This window comes from Mycetomoellerius zeteki, unplaced genomic scaffold, assembly GCF_001594055.1.
Source record: "Mycetomoellerius zeteki isolate Tzet28-1 unplaced genomic scaffold, Tzet1.0 scaffold162, whole genome shotgun sequence".
NCBI classification, from domain to species: Eukaryota; Metazoa; Arthropoda; class Insecta; order Hymenoptera; family Formicidae; genus Mycetomoellerius; species Mycetomoellerius zeteki.
Genome location: NW_017256572.1, coordinates 418,316 through 435,400, shown reverse-complemented (window position 1 = coordinate 435,400; position 17,085 = coordinate 418,316). Strand labels below are relative to the sequence as shown.

At 45.3% G+C, this 17,085-nt stretch overlaps 3 protein-coding genes across 6 annotated transcripts; all 3 read left to right on the top strand.

The window, feature by feature from the left end:
- The first annotated feature begins 1,096 nt into the window (after positions 1–1,096).
- Positions 1,097–2,236, top strand: LOC108721142 (uncharacterized). The gene is made up of 3 exons (XM_018445522.1): positions 1,097–1,200; positions 1,322–1,437; positions 1,668–2,236. The coding sequence occupies exons 2-3, from the start codon at positions 1,421–1,423 to the stop codon at positions 2,005–2,007; spliced, it is 357 nt and encodes a 118-aa protein (XP_018301024.1). The 5' UTR covers positions 1,097–1,200; positions 1,322–1,420; the 3' UTR covers positions 2,008–2,236.
- Positions 2,237–2,330: 94 nt separating this feature from the next.
- LOC108721146 (zinc finger protein 384-like) lies at positions 2,331–10,125 on the top strand. The gene is given in 4 exon segments (XM_018445527.1): positions 2,331–4,652; positions 8,081–8,571; positions 8,723–9,926; positions 9,929–10,125. Coding segments are annotated over 3 exon segments (1,791 nt in total). The 5' UTR covers positions 2,331–4,652; positions 8,081–8,104; the 3' UTR covers positions 10,049–10,125.
- A 2,356-nt stretch (positions 10,126–12,481) lies between these two features.
- Positions 12,482–17,085, top strand: LOC108721147 (zinc finger protein 551). 4 transcript variants are annotated; one of them, XM_018445529.1, is made up of 4 exons: positions 12,482–12,669; positions 14,048–14,404; positions 14,884–15,733; positions 16,415–17,085. In XM_018445529.1, the coding sequence occupies exons 1-4, from the start codon at positions 12,667–12,669 to the stop codon at positions 16,519–16,521; spliced, it is 1,317 nt and encodes a 438-aa protein (XP_018301031.1). In that variant the 5' UTR covers positions 12,482–12,666; the 3' UTR covers positions 16,522–17,085. The 4 variants fall into 4 exon arrangements, with proteins under 4 accessions (XP_018301031.1, XP_018301033.1, XP_018301030.1 ...); XM_018445531.1 differs by lacking the exon at positions 12,482–12,669 and adding an exon at positions 13,224–13,601; XM_018445528.1 differs by lacking the exon at positions 12,482–12,669 and adding an exon at positions 13,731–13,825.

The following is a 17,085-nucleotide window of genomic DNA, read 5'->3' as shown; positions in this document are numbered from 1 at the left end:
GAGTCGCGAGTCGTGAGCCGTAAGAAATTGACCAATCACAGTTAAGTGTGAGAAGAATAATCGACTACGATTGGTTAATTTCTTACGGCTCACGACTCGCGACTCTATTGTAGAACCGGCATTAGTCTACAATCAGTCGGGAGACGTTGACGTATGTCGTGCTGTAAGAAATTAACCAATCATGATCGATGGTTTTATTCAAGGCCCGTCTACAATACGTAGTAAGCTTGGTTTAAGAAGTAAGGGACTGCGCAGAATTAAAGGAACAGGCAACAGAGAACAGAGAATAAGTATTTCAATCTATCAGAAGCTATACATTCCACAATACATGATTTCTGATAGGTTGAAATTCTTGTTCTCTGTTCCCTGTTTCTTTTATTCTTCGCAGCCCCTGAGAGTAAGAAATAAAATTCATTTATTTCGCTTACGCCTACATCTACACCTACTCTACACTCTTTGCGTCGTCTACAATAAACACGGAGTAAGAAGTAAGAGAAAGAAATTGACCAATCGCAGTCGATTATTCTTCTCACAATCGACTGTGATTGGTCGATTTCCTTGGCCGGAATCCATAGTCCGGTCTTAAGGTTTGTTAGCGTCGCAAGCTCCAATATGCTCCAACATGCTCCTACCATCGCTCCTATTCGCTCTATCAAGCACGTTCGAGTGAGTAACAACTATGGTAGGAGCATGCGACACGAATAAACCTTTAATCTCAAGCAATGGCTTAAGATACTGAAACGGCTCTCTGATTGGTTCATGCACTAGCTTAATTAACAACATCTCGAGTCTCGAGTGATTGGTCAATTTCTTACTGTTACTTCTTAAACCAAGTTTAGTACATGTATTATAGATGGGCTATTATTGCAAGCGTCAAGCAGCGGAAGCAGCAACCGATCAGCTGGGCGAGATACGGGCAGCGATGTAAAAAAAATCTACAAAAATTTTAGTCGGAATCGTAAGGTCATAAACAAATCGATCAATCGCAATCAAAATTAAGATCTCGCGTTTTTAAACGCTCTGGTTGCTGCTGCTGCTTCCGCTGCTTGACGCTTGCATGTGAATGCACCTTAAATGATACCGTATGAAGAACAGAAGTAACAACTCTACGCTCTTTTTTCGTTGTTTCATATACATTCAGCTGTCTTTACGATGTTGACAGTTTTTGACGATTAGGGAATAGGAAGTTTTCAAACGGAGGTTAGTTTTTTATCTGTGATTTATCTCGAATCACGGTTGTCAGCTATTTGTCAGATCTCGTCAGATTTAAGGGTCGACCATTGAAGTGACTGTATTTTACAGTTTTTATATTTTGCTTTAGTAAACATTTGGAAATATAATCGAAACAAGAAGCAGCAGCATGTATCAAGTGAGAGAATATCTCTATTGAAATCTTCGTGGAAGTCGATCAACGATAACCATGACACGAACAAACAGGTTTGTCTTTCAAACATTTGCAAGATAAAAAGTATATATTAATTGTCATAATTTGTAAAAAAAATTACGATACTTAATACATACGCGCGTGTGTAAAAATGTAGGTACGGTATAAAAATGTATTTGAAAAGACAAATGTGTAAAAGGAATTATAAAACATAATTTTTTAATCTACAGCAGCGTTGTTATCATTCCGTCTATCATAATTATTTTCTATTTGAATCGTTTAGGAAAAGATGTCGCAACATAGAAGAAGAATCTAGCGACTTTATGCCATTGAGCAAACGAATTAACAATCTTCATATCAACGGTTTATCGGGCCTACGAGAGAACACGGTGGAGAATATGGAAACTGATTGGGAGAGTGGAAATTTCATGGCGTCTCCAAGCTGCTCAGAGATATCTCAAAATTCATCGCCCAGAGGCAGTTGTGGTTCCAGCCAAAGCAGTTTTACCAGTGATTACAGACCAGATTTGGATGCGACGGAAAATCCTTTTTATTACGAGAGCAATAAATTGCTCTTTTCTTTATACATGGAACGTATGCAGAGGAGACCAGATCTCTATTGACGAACGCACGTTTCACTTGCGAAGGATCTTGAGATTTAGTCAAGCCCAGTAAACGAGAATGGATCGAAATGGGTTGAAATGGATTCAGATTTTCAGAGATATAGATTCAGGAACGTTAAAATGAATGCTTTTCAATCCTGAATGCATTTTTATTCATTTATAAGAATCGCATGGAGCATATCTCTATGCCTTTCAATCTAAAAGTAATATCAGCTTTTTCATCGTGTGCATTGTGAATATTGTTTAATTAAAAATTTTGAATAGGAAATGCAATTTTTCAATTCAATTTCATCCAATTGAATCCAATTGAAACCAATTAAAAATCGAAAAAAAGGTATTCGCTGTTTAAAATACGCATTCGGATAGAAAAAATTTCAATCCATTTTAATACATTCTCATTTACTGGGAGTCTCACTGTTTTTCTCCCGTCGTTTTTCTACGTGATACGTTTGATAATTTTTGATTTTCCAATCGATATTACTTGGATAACGATGAAGCGTAGCTTAAAATCGGCACAGCAATAAAATCGGTATATAAAACTTTTGTCAGAGTCAGCATCTATAGATATAAGATTCAATAATGTATAATCGTTGGAACATTAAGCTTTCTTTATTAGAGTATAAAATTGTGTGTAAGTGAGAGTATATGAACGTGAAACCATGCGAGTTGTAATATTTCTTTATTTGAACTATGTTGTAATTATTTCTCACATACAAATCGTCCTAGGCTTATTACATTCTTATGGACGCATATTTCCATTGGCATACGTGACGCGATGTGACGTATCGATGTGGAATTTGATGCAAGGCAACTCGGAACATGTGTATGAAAAATTGGGATTGCAAAAACACGAATAGAAGTAATCGGCAGGTGAATCTGAAAAGAAAGGGTTGGTGCGAGCGCTAGCTACGACAGGTAGAGTAAGCATGAAACGGTAAGGAAATGATTGATCACAATCGAACGCGAGGAGAACGATCGATTATGATTCGTCAATTTCTTAAGATTTAAATTGAGACTCGATGCACCTATCGTAGATCCGGGCTTACAAGCAGAACCAACTGTTGAATTTCGGGCCGGTATTCATAGTCGGTTGTTAATTATTTCGAGACCGTTTTAAGTAACGTCTCAGGATGCTAATACGGCTCTCTGATTGGCTCGCGACACGTTGAGCCTGCATTCGATATGTAAAAGTATCAATTGTGAATATGTACCAGCCTCGGTGTTTCGAGAAATTAACGTTTCGTAAAAATGCGCGCGTTCGAGGCTCGAGAGAGATGGCAGGACGGTCGATGTTGGATGGATCTCCCATCTCCACTTGACTTGACCTCTACACGCTCTACACCTCTGGTATCCATTGGGTGCAGCTGGGTACAGCTGGGTGCAGCTAGGTGTGGGTGAGTCGAATCGCTCCGTCTCGTGGTCGCGTAAACGTGGCGCGACAGAGTGAGGAAAAGAGGGATCTACGTGACGAACGAATGTGTTTAGATCGTATCAGATCGTACGAGATATCCGGCGCGTTAGAATGAGCGTTGTTTGCGAATGCGACAAGGAACGTCAGCTTGCGGGAACGCTCGATCGGCAAGTACGCGCAAGCACCAATACGCCACGTTCCAATTGCCTCGCTATCACTCGTACCCTGCTCTACGCGGCGTAACCGCCACCATAATATTTTAACGGTTGAAATATTAACGGAGCAGCGCAGAGAACGCGCGTATCCTCTCGATCGGAAGCACCTCCAGCCGGATCCAGCGGAAAGTTGGACGTGGAGCAGCGACGAGTGCGTTACTCGAAGCGCGCGCCGTCATTGTCGTCCATCGAGCCGATCGAAGCGTCGCGCGTGTAGTGGCGTGTAGAGACCGTGCGACGGTGTGGCAGCTGTGCGCGACCGCACGATTCCGTCCAACTTTCCGTTTCCGGACGAGTGGCTGGGCCGCTGGGCGTTTGGCTTCGGCGGTAACTCGTAATAGTCGTAACGGTCGTAACACGCTCCGAGCTCCGAGTCGTTTATTATCGATGGCGTGGCCACCATCCTAGTGGCGTCAGGCGGCTGCATGTACCGTTAGTTCGAATTCTATTGCCATTTCCCGTTGGCGCAGGCTCGAGCGACATCCACGCTCACGTACCTACCGACCGAGGAGGGCTGAGCCATATTCGATCGCGGTTGGTCGTCGTAAACCCGGAAACGAAGCGTGTGCGCGTCTCCGTTCAGCGAGAGCGCCGAGAGCTGCTCGTTGTGCGTTAGAGAGAGAGAGCGAGCGAGCGAGCGAGTGTGCGTGAGCAGTAGAGTGTGCGAGTGCGAATTTATCGCGGAGTCACTCTCGAGCTCTCCTCGAACTTCCGTTAGAGACGTGCGCGCGTCCATCCCGACGTCTCTACGCATATGTATGACGTGTGCATCGCAGCGACAGCCGCGGCGATACGTCGGTCGGCGGGTTCACGTTGAAATGAGAAAGTTGTTACCGCTGCGCTGAGGATTGGGAACGACGACGCACGCGAACCAGCCAGACGGACAATTCCCGTACTAAGCGGACGTACGAAGACGACCGAAGGCAGCGACAGTAACAGCGGTACATTGAGGCGAGTGTGCACGGAGAGTCGCTGGTCGTCCACCCGCTCATCTACCTGCCTGTACTTACGATTTACGAGTAAGTGGAACAAAGTCGATTAGTTTTCACATCTTGAACGCTTGCAACCTTCCTCGTGCTTTAGACGTCTTGTTTTAAGTGTAATTTTTTTTGCCTTTGTAATGACCATATGTGTCTCCTCTGCCTCTCTCTCCTCTCTCTCCCTCTCTCTCTCTCTATCTCTCTGTCTCTCTCTATATATATATACACCACACACGCGCACATATATATATATACGGTATGCGTATAAAAAAATATATATGTAGCTTTATATCTCTGACGCTCGATCGTACTCCCGATATGAGGCGGACGATACGGTACCGCCCCGTAGGTGCCGTGTCACGCTCGACTCTAGACGATGAGACCATGCGACGAGAAACCGCGAAACGGTGGTCACAGAGAGCACCCACCCCAAGACACTAAAATCGTCGCGGGGCCCTCGTCGTGGCTCACGGCTTGGCTCGAGCTGGCTTTGGTGGGGTGGTTGGAGGTGCGGACAGTGGTTGAGAGGCTGGTGGGGTTGGAAATTGCGTGGTGGTGGGTGTTCGTCGAGGTCTCGGAGGCCCCTCCGTGGCATCTCGCTGCCTCTAACCCATCGAGGTGGGGGTGTAAACAACAGCCCTGCCCGTGTACCTCGCCGTCGTTTCGCCTCTGCCCTGCTCTCCGTCAGCTGATGCATCTTTTGCCGCGTGCCGTTTCGTCGCGATCTCTTTCCTATTTCCGTCCTTGGCCCCGGGTCCACGGCCGGCTCGGCCCAGCACGGTACGGCACGGCACGGTACGATACGGCACGTGGAACGAGTAGGGAGAGGAGACCACGGAGATTACTCTCGTCGGCTCGTCGCCGCCTCGCATTAGAAGAAGGGATTTCGCTCGATGTTCATAGAGCGGGAGAGAAGCAAAGAGAGGGAAATGTAAAAAAAGCCCGCGTTATAATTCTCTCACGCGCTCTTACGTGGATCATTTTTTCCAACATGGCGGGCGTACCGGCGTAGACAAGCCACGCCACGCACAATTCAATTCACCGACGCCGTCGGTCGACTGCCGAGTCGAACGGGACGGAAGATGACGCTTTCGCAACGTACGATGCGTTTTTCTTGGCTTTTTCCTCCCAATAGTCACGCCCGCTCTCAAAACCGAGAACGCTCGCGTCGCGTCGCGAGCCTGGTGGAATCGGTGCTCCGGTGGAGAGTCTCGAGGAGGAAAGCGGAAAGGAAACGATGCGGGACGTCGCATCGCATCGCGTCGCGTCGCGTCGTTGCGCGACAATCGCCGATCCGTTTGGCGTACAGCGTCCCGCAACTAGCACGCAGTTAACAGTAATGCGAGACGCCCCTAGCTTGTCTACCTAGACGGACCTTGCCTTGCGAAAAATCTGCATTACGTGTATGCACGGTATTTGCTTTCGCGGAGCGCTTGATCGAAACGAAGGGACTCGTAGATACATCCGAGGCATTTCAGTATGTAAGGAAAGGCGACGGGCGAAGAAGGGTAGAGAGAGAGAGAGAGAGAGAGAGCGAGAGCGTGTGAGAGACAAGGATAAACTTAGCCTCGACTAACCTTAGGAGAATCGTTGCGCCATGACGACATGCGCGTCTTACGAGAGCGTCTAGCCGAATCTAGAATCTAGATCTAGATCTAGACTAGCGTCGGGCGTCGGTAGTCGGTACGAGCGAGAACGGAGCCGTCCGATCAGTCGCGTACGCCATTCCGCGTACAACGAAAATCACGTTGCGTGTCAACGAGTGAAGCGTAGCGCCTCATGTCATCCGAGAGCTCGAAATTCGTAATTCTCTCTCTCTCGCTCCCTCCTTCTCTCCCCCCCCCTCTCTCTCTTTCTCTCTCTCTCCCCTTCGGAGTAACACCCTTGGCCCTTGAGACGTCCGCGCGCGCACGACGGGTACACCCACATCCGCGAATATCTTAACCTCTTTCTCTCTTCCCGTCAACGGATCCTAGCTAAGGGTGGGGAGCTGCTTCAGTTATCGTTATCATTGTCATCATTGCCCCAATTCGTCTGGCGCGCGCCGTGTCTGGCCGCTACGGCCGCTACGGGTACCTTCGCCCCCTGACGTTTTCGCGTTCCCCTTCCCCGGGGAATGTCGGTGTGCCGAGGTTCGTTCGACTCCCTTCTTTCTTGACGTTCCCCTACCCTTGTCAATTCGCCTTCTTTCTCGTTCCATTCTCGCGGTGTACGCTACGTTGAGGTAACGCGCGCGCGAGAGAGAGAGAGAGAGAGAGAGAGAGAGAGAGGGGGGGGGAGAGGGAAAGGAACCGAGTCTCGAGCTCTATTTCGCGGTAGGTTCCCACCTATGATACCTCCCCCCCTACCCTCAACGCGCTCCTACCCCTTGCGTTGCACCCGTAGGGGCACCCGGCACCGTCGCCGCACTGGTGACTGGAGTGGAGTGAAGTGGAGTGGGGTGGGATCCTGGGCCACTTTGACGACTATCCTCCCTGCTCCCGGATCCCTTTTAGGTAGGGGGAGGGGGTGAAGTGGGGGAGCCCTCACCCCACCCTCGTGCACGCCGAACGCGATATCAGGATATCACTGAGGCTCCGAATCACGGAAGCACGTTATGCTGTGCACGTTATTCACTTCGCTGCCCGAGTCGCTGCCACTTGCTCGAATGTCGAATTTTGATTTTGTCGCAAAAGCGACAGATACGTGGGTCGAGTTTAGGGATCGGGACAGAGACGATCTTACTATCGTTCGCTAACGCGCGACACTCTCTCAATTTTCCATCTCTCAATTTTATTCTCCATTTTATCAATTGAAACAACAATGAACGTGTGCGTGCGTGCGTGCGTGCGTGCGTGCGTGCGTACGTGTGTGTGGCAACTCAAATGTTACACTTTTGTTACTGTCAAATGGAATATTCTAAAAGCATGAGCATCCTTGTGTTGATAGATTCAAGTTTTGTGTGGATACGTTCCATTGTTAGATTCTACAAATAATTGATTTAAATAAATCTTTCCGATATGTGTATTCGTATATACCATAAATTCGATGGAAATAAATGAGAAATGAATAAAAACCTGTTACACACGTTTGGATAAATTCTTACCGACTTTTTTAGCACATACATATGTGATTTCTCATTTACCTATTGTAGGCTGCATCGTACGTCTCTGCCTGTCTACAATTGATGTTTTTACATATTTGTAATCGCGCGCATCCAACATATATCAAACGTAAATATATATACACATGTATCAAAAACAAAAATTTATTAATTTCCGAGCTGTCCTATAGTATTATAATAGTGTCTTCCAATTAGTCAATCCAATTGGTCTTCCAAATAGTCAACCACCTCGTAATCTCTCGGAGAGAGTAGCAATAACGGGTTATACCTTTTCTTGAAAACGTGTCAATGTTGAATTTTAGAGGTAAAACAAACTTTCTAATCGATTGCTGAAATAACGAGAATGCGTCTTTTTCTGTTACAGGTGTGATCGTCGAAAATTCGAACAATGAATTTCACGCCTTTCCCTGGATTTACTGGCTCGTTGCCGACCGGCACCGTTCATCAATTCGCCACAGCGAAATTCGCGCAGAATCTTACCACCGGAGGACAGGTGGTCGGAGTTTTGTCCGGTGGTGAAGGTGGAGTTCATTATTTGAGACCGGTCGATCCGAATGGCTTTGCTGTGGCTCAGAGCGGTAATAGTCAACAACAACAAATTATTACTTTGCCTATCACTGTTCCGGGAAAAGATGGTACGCAGCAACAGCAGACTGTCCAAATACAAGTGGTCAACCCTAGCGTGTCTCAAAGCGGAAATAGCGGCGATCAGCCAAAGTATCATTTGGCACCGATATCCCTCAGTCAGTTTCCACAGGGAGCAGCTACCGTTCTCACTGTTGCCTACAGTCAGCAAGGCGCGGATGGTGTTCAAATTCAAGTACAACCGCAAAACACCGTAGCGACTACGCAAACGTAAGTGTATTCGTAAGTACATTCTGTAACTCGCGTATTACGATGTCGTATTACATTTTGCACAAATTGCAAAAGGACAATTTTTTAAGACAAATTTAAAAAAAGAAAAAGAAGAAAAGATTTAATCCGATTGTCCGATACTCGATTGCAGGTCTGATCAAACGACACAAAGTACGTCTACCGCCGTGACCACTACGTCTCAACAGACTATTCAACAGACGGTACAACTTCCGGGAGCGCCCGAAGGTCTGACTGTAGTTGCTCAGATTCCTCAAGACTTGATTTTACGAGAGAGCATAGAGGAGTCCAAGGAGGACGTTAAGGAGGGTACGACACCCGTGGCTCTTATTAAACGAGGCAGTGTCAAGAGTCAAGGTAATCAGAGTGGGGAAGAATTCATTACTTCTATGCCTGCCAGTTGGCAGAGTCTCGCTACTCCAGGATCCACGGTCGCAGATTATCTCTCTAGACTGCCAACGAGTACTTTGCCTCTTAGTTTGCAACATTTTCTCAAGTTTTCGGCGGAAACTATTAAAAGGGAAGCTACCATTGAATCCAGTCCGCTCGGACCGGATGGTCTCGATGCTTCCGGAAGTACAGCTTCGGGAGAGCAAGCTGTGCAGATTACAGTCGCCGGAAGTGAAACGGCCATCATTCCTGACGTTGTCGAAGAACAGGAGCCAGGAGCGAAACCGAAGCGGAAAAAAAAATACAAAAAGAAACCACCGAAACCGAAGAAACCAAAACCAGGACAAGTGAGCATAGTCACCGCTCTCGATGGCACCACCCTATTTTGCTGCCCTCAATGTAATATGGCGTATCCAGAGAAGGAAAGTTTGGAGCAGCATTTGATTGGACATAAAATAGAGAGGAGATTTATATGCGACATTTGCGGCGCTGGTCTTAAACGAAAGGAACATTTGGAGCGGCACAAATTAGGCCATAATCCCGATAGGCCTTTCATTTGTTCCGTTTGCATGAAGGGCTTTAAACGAAAAGAGCACTTGAATCTTCATTTTGTTATACATTCTGGGCAAAAGACCGAAGTTTGCACCGAATGCGGCAAAGCATTCTATCGGAAAGACCACCTTAGAAAGCACGCGAGATCTCACCTTACTAAGCGTGCCAAGGAAGATCCATTGAATACGACGAATGATACGACGCAGAATCAACAACAGGCGGACCAACAAGTGGAACAAATACAACAACAGTCGTCGGTGCCCGAATTGCAGCAAATTCAGATACAAGTAGGACAAGGATCCCAAGCGCAGATTCACCAGATATCTGTCAATGAACAGTCCACCGTAGTTTTGCCTACAGCGGCTGAAACTGGAGCTATGACGATGCTACATCATTGCAGCAGCAGCAGCAGCAGCAACAGCAGCAGCAGTCGCAGCAACAGCAGCAGCAACAGTCGCAACAGTCGCAGCAGCAGCCGCAACAGCAGCAGCAGCAACAGCAACAGCAACAGCATTAGCAACAGCATACCGCCCCAAATCAACTTGGGCGGTACTTTCGTTTCAATCATCAGCACGCTAGATGTCGTACACGACAGAGTGTACTCGCTGATTGAGTTTTGCAAATTCGATAGGAAAATTCATGTTATCAGACGAAAGTTTCGTTGGCTAGTTGATTATCGATTACTTCATTGTAGTCTCTTTCAAAGGCATTTGAAACACCTCCATTTCTTTAAGATGTACCTTGTCCATCGACACAAAGCCAGTTTGTTAGAATTGAAATGATCGCGCCATCGGTTTGAACCACCTTTAATCACGGCACAAGCTCGCGTACGTGTTTATATAATGATTATCTTGTAAAGCGTGTCGAGAGCTGAAGTGACAAAATGCGTATACACGAATTTCTCTTTTACGTACACGTTGTAGCGTACGTGGAAAGAAGCGACAGTCGCCGCTCGCCTCAAATAAGATTGTTTTTGTCGCTAATCCAGTTCCATGACGCAAGTTAGAAATAAATATGAAGTTTATATATATAAATATATAAATATATATATATACATAGATATACACACACACACACACAAAAACAAAAATATATATTTTTGAAAGCGCGAACTGGATTCGCCCAAGGTAACATGGCGATCGAGTTTTGGGCTAATAATAATAATAATAATAATAATAATAATAATAATAATTCGATTATATTTGAACGATAATTCGCTTTTACGACGATGATAAAAAATACGTAATGAAAGAATTAACGCGAGAGAAATACGACATGGAACAGAGTTTGTAAATACACGATGCGACTTTTCATGAATGTGAGAGGAAATGTAATATTGGTACGTGCCCGTATGCGCGAGGTGAACCTATTTATTTCTCTTATGCAATACAATCGTGACATTACAAGGGAATCTGCCGAGATAAATCGTAAGTCCAATTTGTATTTTGTAGGAATATATCAACGGAAGAGCATGCTTACATTTTTCTATAATTTAGATCATTGCATATGTTGCCTTCATAAAGATGCAAAGACGCAAAGTGTTGGGGAGGATCGAACTCGTGCCGTACGAATAACGAGTTGGTGGTAGAATTACATATAAAGAACCCATAACGTTTAGTACTTTTTCAGAAATGGTAGGGAAGGGGATAATAATTACGAAAAAAATTATTGAATTACGCGTAACGACGCACGCTACTCTGAAATCAACAATCGATTTCTACAATCGATAATAATTCTTCGCAATCCGCGAAGGATGGATTCATCTTGATTTAATATCGATGTTCGCGCAAAAAGAAGCAAACTTGCACGTCGTAGGATCGTTACGGACAAATGCGAAGTACTTGCGTGAATTCCTCTCAATTGGGCACGTAAATGATACGATAATAGGTATATAAAAGAATATATAGAGTCCGACCGAAACTTTTATCGAAACTGAAAACGAACGCTCCATTAACGTGTCAGTTTCGACTGAAACCACATAACTCTTGATAAATATTAATTTTAATATATGTATGTTAATTATCGTTTCAATAATTAAATTATGATGTTTATGAAGAAGAAGTACTTGTGTATTCTTCGATAAGTTAAAAGTTGACACACAACTGAAATTTCGGTTTCCGATTTCGGTCGAAATTTAATTATTGTCAATATAAATTATGATACCTGAAGAAAAACTATATGATATATAGACGTATCTATACATGTATATAGGCCTTTATAGGATTTCTATTTTTTAATTTTGGTTTCGGTTTCGGTGAAAATTGACATCATAGTCGAGTGTTTCGATTCAGTTTCGGCAACAGTTTCGATCGAACTCTTAAAGAATATGAAAATGAAGATAACAAAGTATAGAAAACTAAAATCCTCGAATGTTAACCAAATCGATGAATCGTGATTCACCTGAAAAAGCTTTTTTATAAAGGTGTATGTATACATGAAAAAAACTTCTTATTGTAAGTATCACAATTAAAGGCAATGGGTAACTGTACAAGAAATATTATTATTTTATTATCATAATATTATACAGATATATATACCATTATCGTAGTTAGGATAAGTAGTATATAAGTAATTTTCATTGTTACTTACATAAATATTGGAGGAGAAAACTGAAATAAAACATACATTTAATACAAAATTATTCTCGCCTCGGCTCTCTATGAGATTCACGCGTACACGTTACCCTTTCCTTTATAAATAATTTCGTTGGATGTCAAGTTGTGTGTGTGGTGTGTGCGTGCGCGCGTGTATACGTGTAGATACGTGTATCTCGAGAGAGAGATGCGAAAGCAAGGGTGAGTCTATCCAAATCTATCGTAGAGGGGATGTAACGGCGTATCGGCGGGAAAAGGTGCAAATTAAGATTCTTGTTGCTCACGATTCGGGTATTTTCGCCCCGTTCACGTCGCGGCGCCGGTGGGGTGTGCGATGTCGCGTCGGGAGTCGGGAGATCCGGGAGAGAGAAAAAATAGTTAAGAGGCTGGCACAGTAGAGGGCGGATAGGTGGGATGGGGGCACGGGCACCGGCTTGAGAGACAGGTGTCAACTGTACTGACACCGTACGAGAAATCTTTTTCGGCGACAGCCGGTTGCGTGGAAAAAACGTTCCAGGCGAGTTCGAGCGAGGATTACCGAATGGTAAGCGACACATTCCCCCATATCTTTTACTTTTATTTCGGCTGCGCGCGTGGTACGCGCGAGTGCGACTGAGAATCGTACGCACGGCCATTTTCTTTCGAGTTTGATACGGTTGATACGGTGATGGTTCCATCGTCCGACCGTCCCACGCCACGCTGCGTATGGCGTATCGACTAAGTATCGGACGAGGTGGGGCGCGGAAAAGGCGGCGAAGAGAGGTGGGAGGAGGAAGGAGGATGGCGGATGGCGGTTCAGGCGGTTCAGGCGGTTGCGTCCCTAACTCCCTACGCGTGTAACGTGTCCCCTTGACAATCGACCTCCCCTCCGCACGCGCGCGCGCGCGTGCACCCCGTCTTCCGCGACTATCTTTCGTCGCCCGTCGGCGGTTTTTTTTTTAGTCGCATCCTTTTTTTTTCGTCGGCACGTTCTCGAGTGCAGCGGTGCAGCCCGGTCAAGCCCGGTAGACCACGTTCGTTGACGTTTGTTGCGCGAACAAGAGGGGTGGCGTGTTCTTGGCCGCGAATCGCCTTGGTCGTCGGTTGACAGTCGTACGTCAGGTTGTCCGGTTGTCAGTGTTCAGTTGCTTGGGATACGAGCCGCCGCGTACTCGTCGTGGACGAGTCGTACGGATCGACGATCCGACGATAGTGTGGCGTGTCTACCGACGCGACGCGACGCGACGCGACGCAACGCGACGCAACGCGACGCGGCGCGGCGCGACGACGCGCTTTGACGCACAGCTTCTGTGCGTCTCATTCTCGCCGTCTCCCTCCCGCTCTCTTTCTCCGACGTATCCTCACCACTCACGTGCGAGACCGAGAAGAATCTGGCCCCGCACTCTCGTCTCTATCACAGATCGCAGGAATCTCGTCCGAAGAGGTGCGAAGGAAGGATCCGGTACGGCGAGGAAACATGGGGAGAGGGACATCGTTGTGAGTAAATATAACGCCGGGCGTCGCTCGGTGTCGTCATCGTCATCGTCGTCATCATCGTCGTCGTCGTCGTCGTCGTCGTCGTCATCGGTATCGTCGGCGCCACCGCTACCGCCACCGCTCCCGCCTCTGCCACCTCCTCTTCCTCCGCTGTCGCCGCGTCTTTACATAGAGACAAAGTTATGCCAGCGAGTCGAGATGCCGTTGCATCGGCATGCGTAGAGGTACGCGATGCGAACACGGAGCGATTTGGAACGCGGCCGGCGCGGCGGCGACGGCCTCTCGGCTCGCTTCCACGCGGGTCCATTCGCGTTTATTTCTCTCTCAAAACTTGGCTCTTGAGGAGATACGTCTCCCTCGCACCTAATAATAGTAACCTTGAATTTTTCGTATTCAAAAATTTCACTTGCTCCAAAGACACTCATCAGACTTTTCTCCTTTTCTAGATACACGAATTCTGCTTACGGTCTGCAATGAATTTCCCACCGTTCGGAGGTCACTTCCCTAGCACTATACCGAGTATCCATCAATTTGCGACCGATAGTTCCAGTGGTGCAGGCGCGCGTTACGCCAATCATTTTCCCAACCAGCCTCCGATCGGAGTGCCGGTTGTGGGAAAATACCGTCCTGAGAACAACGGCGTACAGTCGGCCCAGTCGCAAGTAATGATGAACAATAAAGTTAGCTATCCCAACAGTTCTAATGTTCATCATTATCCGAATGTGCCGTACACTCAAGCTCAGTCGGTTCAACAACGACCAACCAACTCGCCTGGAATGCAAGAGAAACGATCGTATCATCAGGTAAAACGCAGGCAACTTTTCTTATTCGAGCCCTTTTATTTCAATTCTAACGAACGTATTTATATTTGCATCTTTACTTTTACACTTACCTAACTCCCTCGTCGATCGCGCGTCGTTCCACTTCCTTATTTTGTTTTTAATTATTGTCGTACATTCGCAAATTGGTATGATCAAGGTGAGAGAGATTGCGATCGTCGTAACAATCGACCAAAAACTTTTTCTCTGTTCTTATCATTCTTCAGCAGTTTACGTGGCATGAAAACGTACGGTCTCTCCATCGATTAAAGAGCTCCGTAAATTTTTCTATCAGAATCATTACAAGAATAGTGTAAAATGGAATATAATATTGATTATATATCGGAATGATAAACAGGATCAAACGTTTAATTGATGGGTTATTCGTTTATCGCTACAAGAACGATGGAGCTTTTGAATTTTAAGCGTATTCTTATTCATATACGTATTCTTCTGTCACGTAGCAATCCACCGAAACCATAAATCAACAAGATGTTTGCAACCTTCTTCAAGACAAAGACAAGAGCAAGGAGAAGAAGGCTGAGGAGCAACAGCGGAATGGAGAGACTACGACGAATGGCACTCAACAGGATTATACGATGCACCAACATCATCAACAGCACGCTCATACTCAGACGCCAGCTACTATGCCCGCAACGTGGCAGTCGCTCGCAACTCCTGGTTCCACTGTAGCTGATTATCTCAGCCATTTACCGGCTAGCACTTTGCCATTGAGTTTACATCATTTTCTCAAGTATTCTGCCGAAAGTATCAAAAAAGAGTCGGAGATGGCGCAAACAACCTCGGTGGCTGTGGCGACTACGACAACGCCCAATATAATGATGTCGCCGAATAATAAAAAGAAGAAAAAGAAGAAGACGCCGAAAGAGAAGAAGCCACGTCCGAAACCTGGCGAAATTCGTTTAACGACAGCGTTGGACGGCTCGACGTTATATTGTTGTCCAGAATGCCATATGGCGTATCCGGAACGAGAATTGTTAGAGCAGCATCTTTTAGGTCACACTTTAGAAAGAAGATTTGTTTGTGACATATGTGGCGCTGGCTTGAAACGAAAAGATCATCTTACGCGTCATAAACAGAGCCACAATCCTGAACGACCTTACGTTTGCACCGTTTGCTTGAAAGCTTTTAAAAGAAAGGAACAATTAACGCTACATTTTGTAATACATTCTGGGGAGAAGCGACACGTGTGCACTGAATGTGGCAAAGGATTTTATCGGAAGGATCATTTACGGAAACATACCAGAAGTCACATTGCGAGAAGAGTGAAGGCTGAATTAAGTCAAAACGCTGGTAAGAAGTGCATTACGTATTGTACGAGATATCTTCTTCTTAAATTCCCCTGTATGGATTTCCGACCCTATTATTGGGTCACAGTACCATGCGTTGCTTTGACCTTACGATCCATTACGGTTAAATCTCTTCGGGGGCAGAGATTCCGCTTAAATTTCTTCATATATATTCTTGAGTTTATATCGAGCAATTGTCCCAGAGTTTTCTAAATAACACTTCGCTCATACGAAGATAGAGAGGCTCCAGAGGTCGCCTCAATCGTCATACAGGTGATCTGAGGTGATCTAGGGATGAAATTTCTCATGGGCAAAAGATCGCGCATATATGACTAATTCTACACTGAAATCTTAAGATTACTCTTATTTAGAAAAATTACTATTTTAACGACTATATTAACTCGTTCCTGATCTCAGGATCGATGATCCTGGGACAGGCCCAAAAAAATTCAAAACCACAGTCACAACTTGGATCAGTTTTACAGCCTATTTTATATAGGAAAGCATTATTAAATGAATAGCCCGTTATCATTCTTACCGCTCTGCCGTAGTCCCTTCTACAAATCTTCAATCTACGAAAAGTATTTACATCAATAGAGATATCAAATGTGAGCTTAAAATCATTCTTCCCTATTCCTCTTCTCACATTATACCATCAACATGATATATGATATTTGTGTTGCAGGTACGCAACAGAATCAACAACAAAATAATGTTTCGACGATGCAAACCACTACTGTCTCAGCGTCATCCGTTCTTCCGGGTGGACATCCGGGTTCCCTCCTGTCCTGAGCCCCGCCACCAGGGAACTTTCAGGTTCCCCATCCAAATAATATTCTTCATACTCATACATCGCATCATTCGCTGCATCATCATCATCTAACGGCAGTAAATGTAGCACATCAATCAAGTGTCACACCACTCGCTACATCTGCTCATTATCAGTCACATGAACTTAGCTTTTTGGGACACGTTAAAGATTTCTGAGACGAGGAGAGGACCTCGATGAAGAGGTAACACCAAGATGCTAATCAATTGTCATTATCATCACCAACGACGATAATAATTATAGCTCTGAGACTGACTCCTGATTTGAATTGAATGAATTTTATGAATGTATTTACGTTATTTGTGCTTCTAACATCCTCCTCGCTTTGTCTTGTCAATACAATAGGGAAGGGGAGGAAAGTGATGTCTCATTCCTTCTACAAGTTTTAATTTATTTTTAACTTGACAACTTGTTATATTTGTCATGTAATTTTCATTGCCAGTAACGTTCTACCACAATAATGCTATACATCAAGAGACATGATAATATTTTACGCAAATACAAGAGATGTCCAATTATAATAATTC

Excerpts from the sequence above, each read along its gene's own strand:
- LOC108721147 (XM_018445528.1), top strand. The coding sequence starts at position 13,784 with ATGCCAGCGAGTCGAGATGCCGTTGCATCGGCATGCGTAGAG. Across the intron at positions 14,405-14,883 it reads AGAAACGATCGTATCATCAG|CAATCCACCGAAACCATAAA; the intron begins GTAAAACGCAGG and ends TCTGTCACGTAG. Across the intron at positions 15,734-16,414 it reads TGAATTAAGTCAAAACGCTG|GTACGCAACAGAATCAACAA; the intron begins GTAAGAAGTGCA and ends TTTGTGTTGCAG.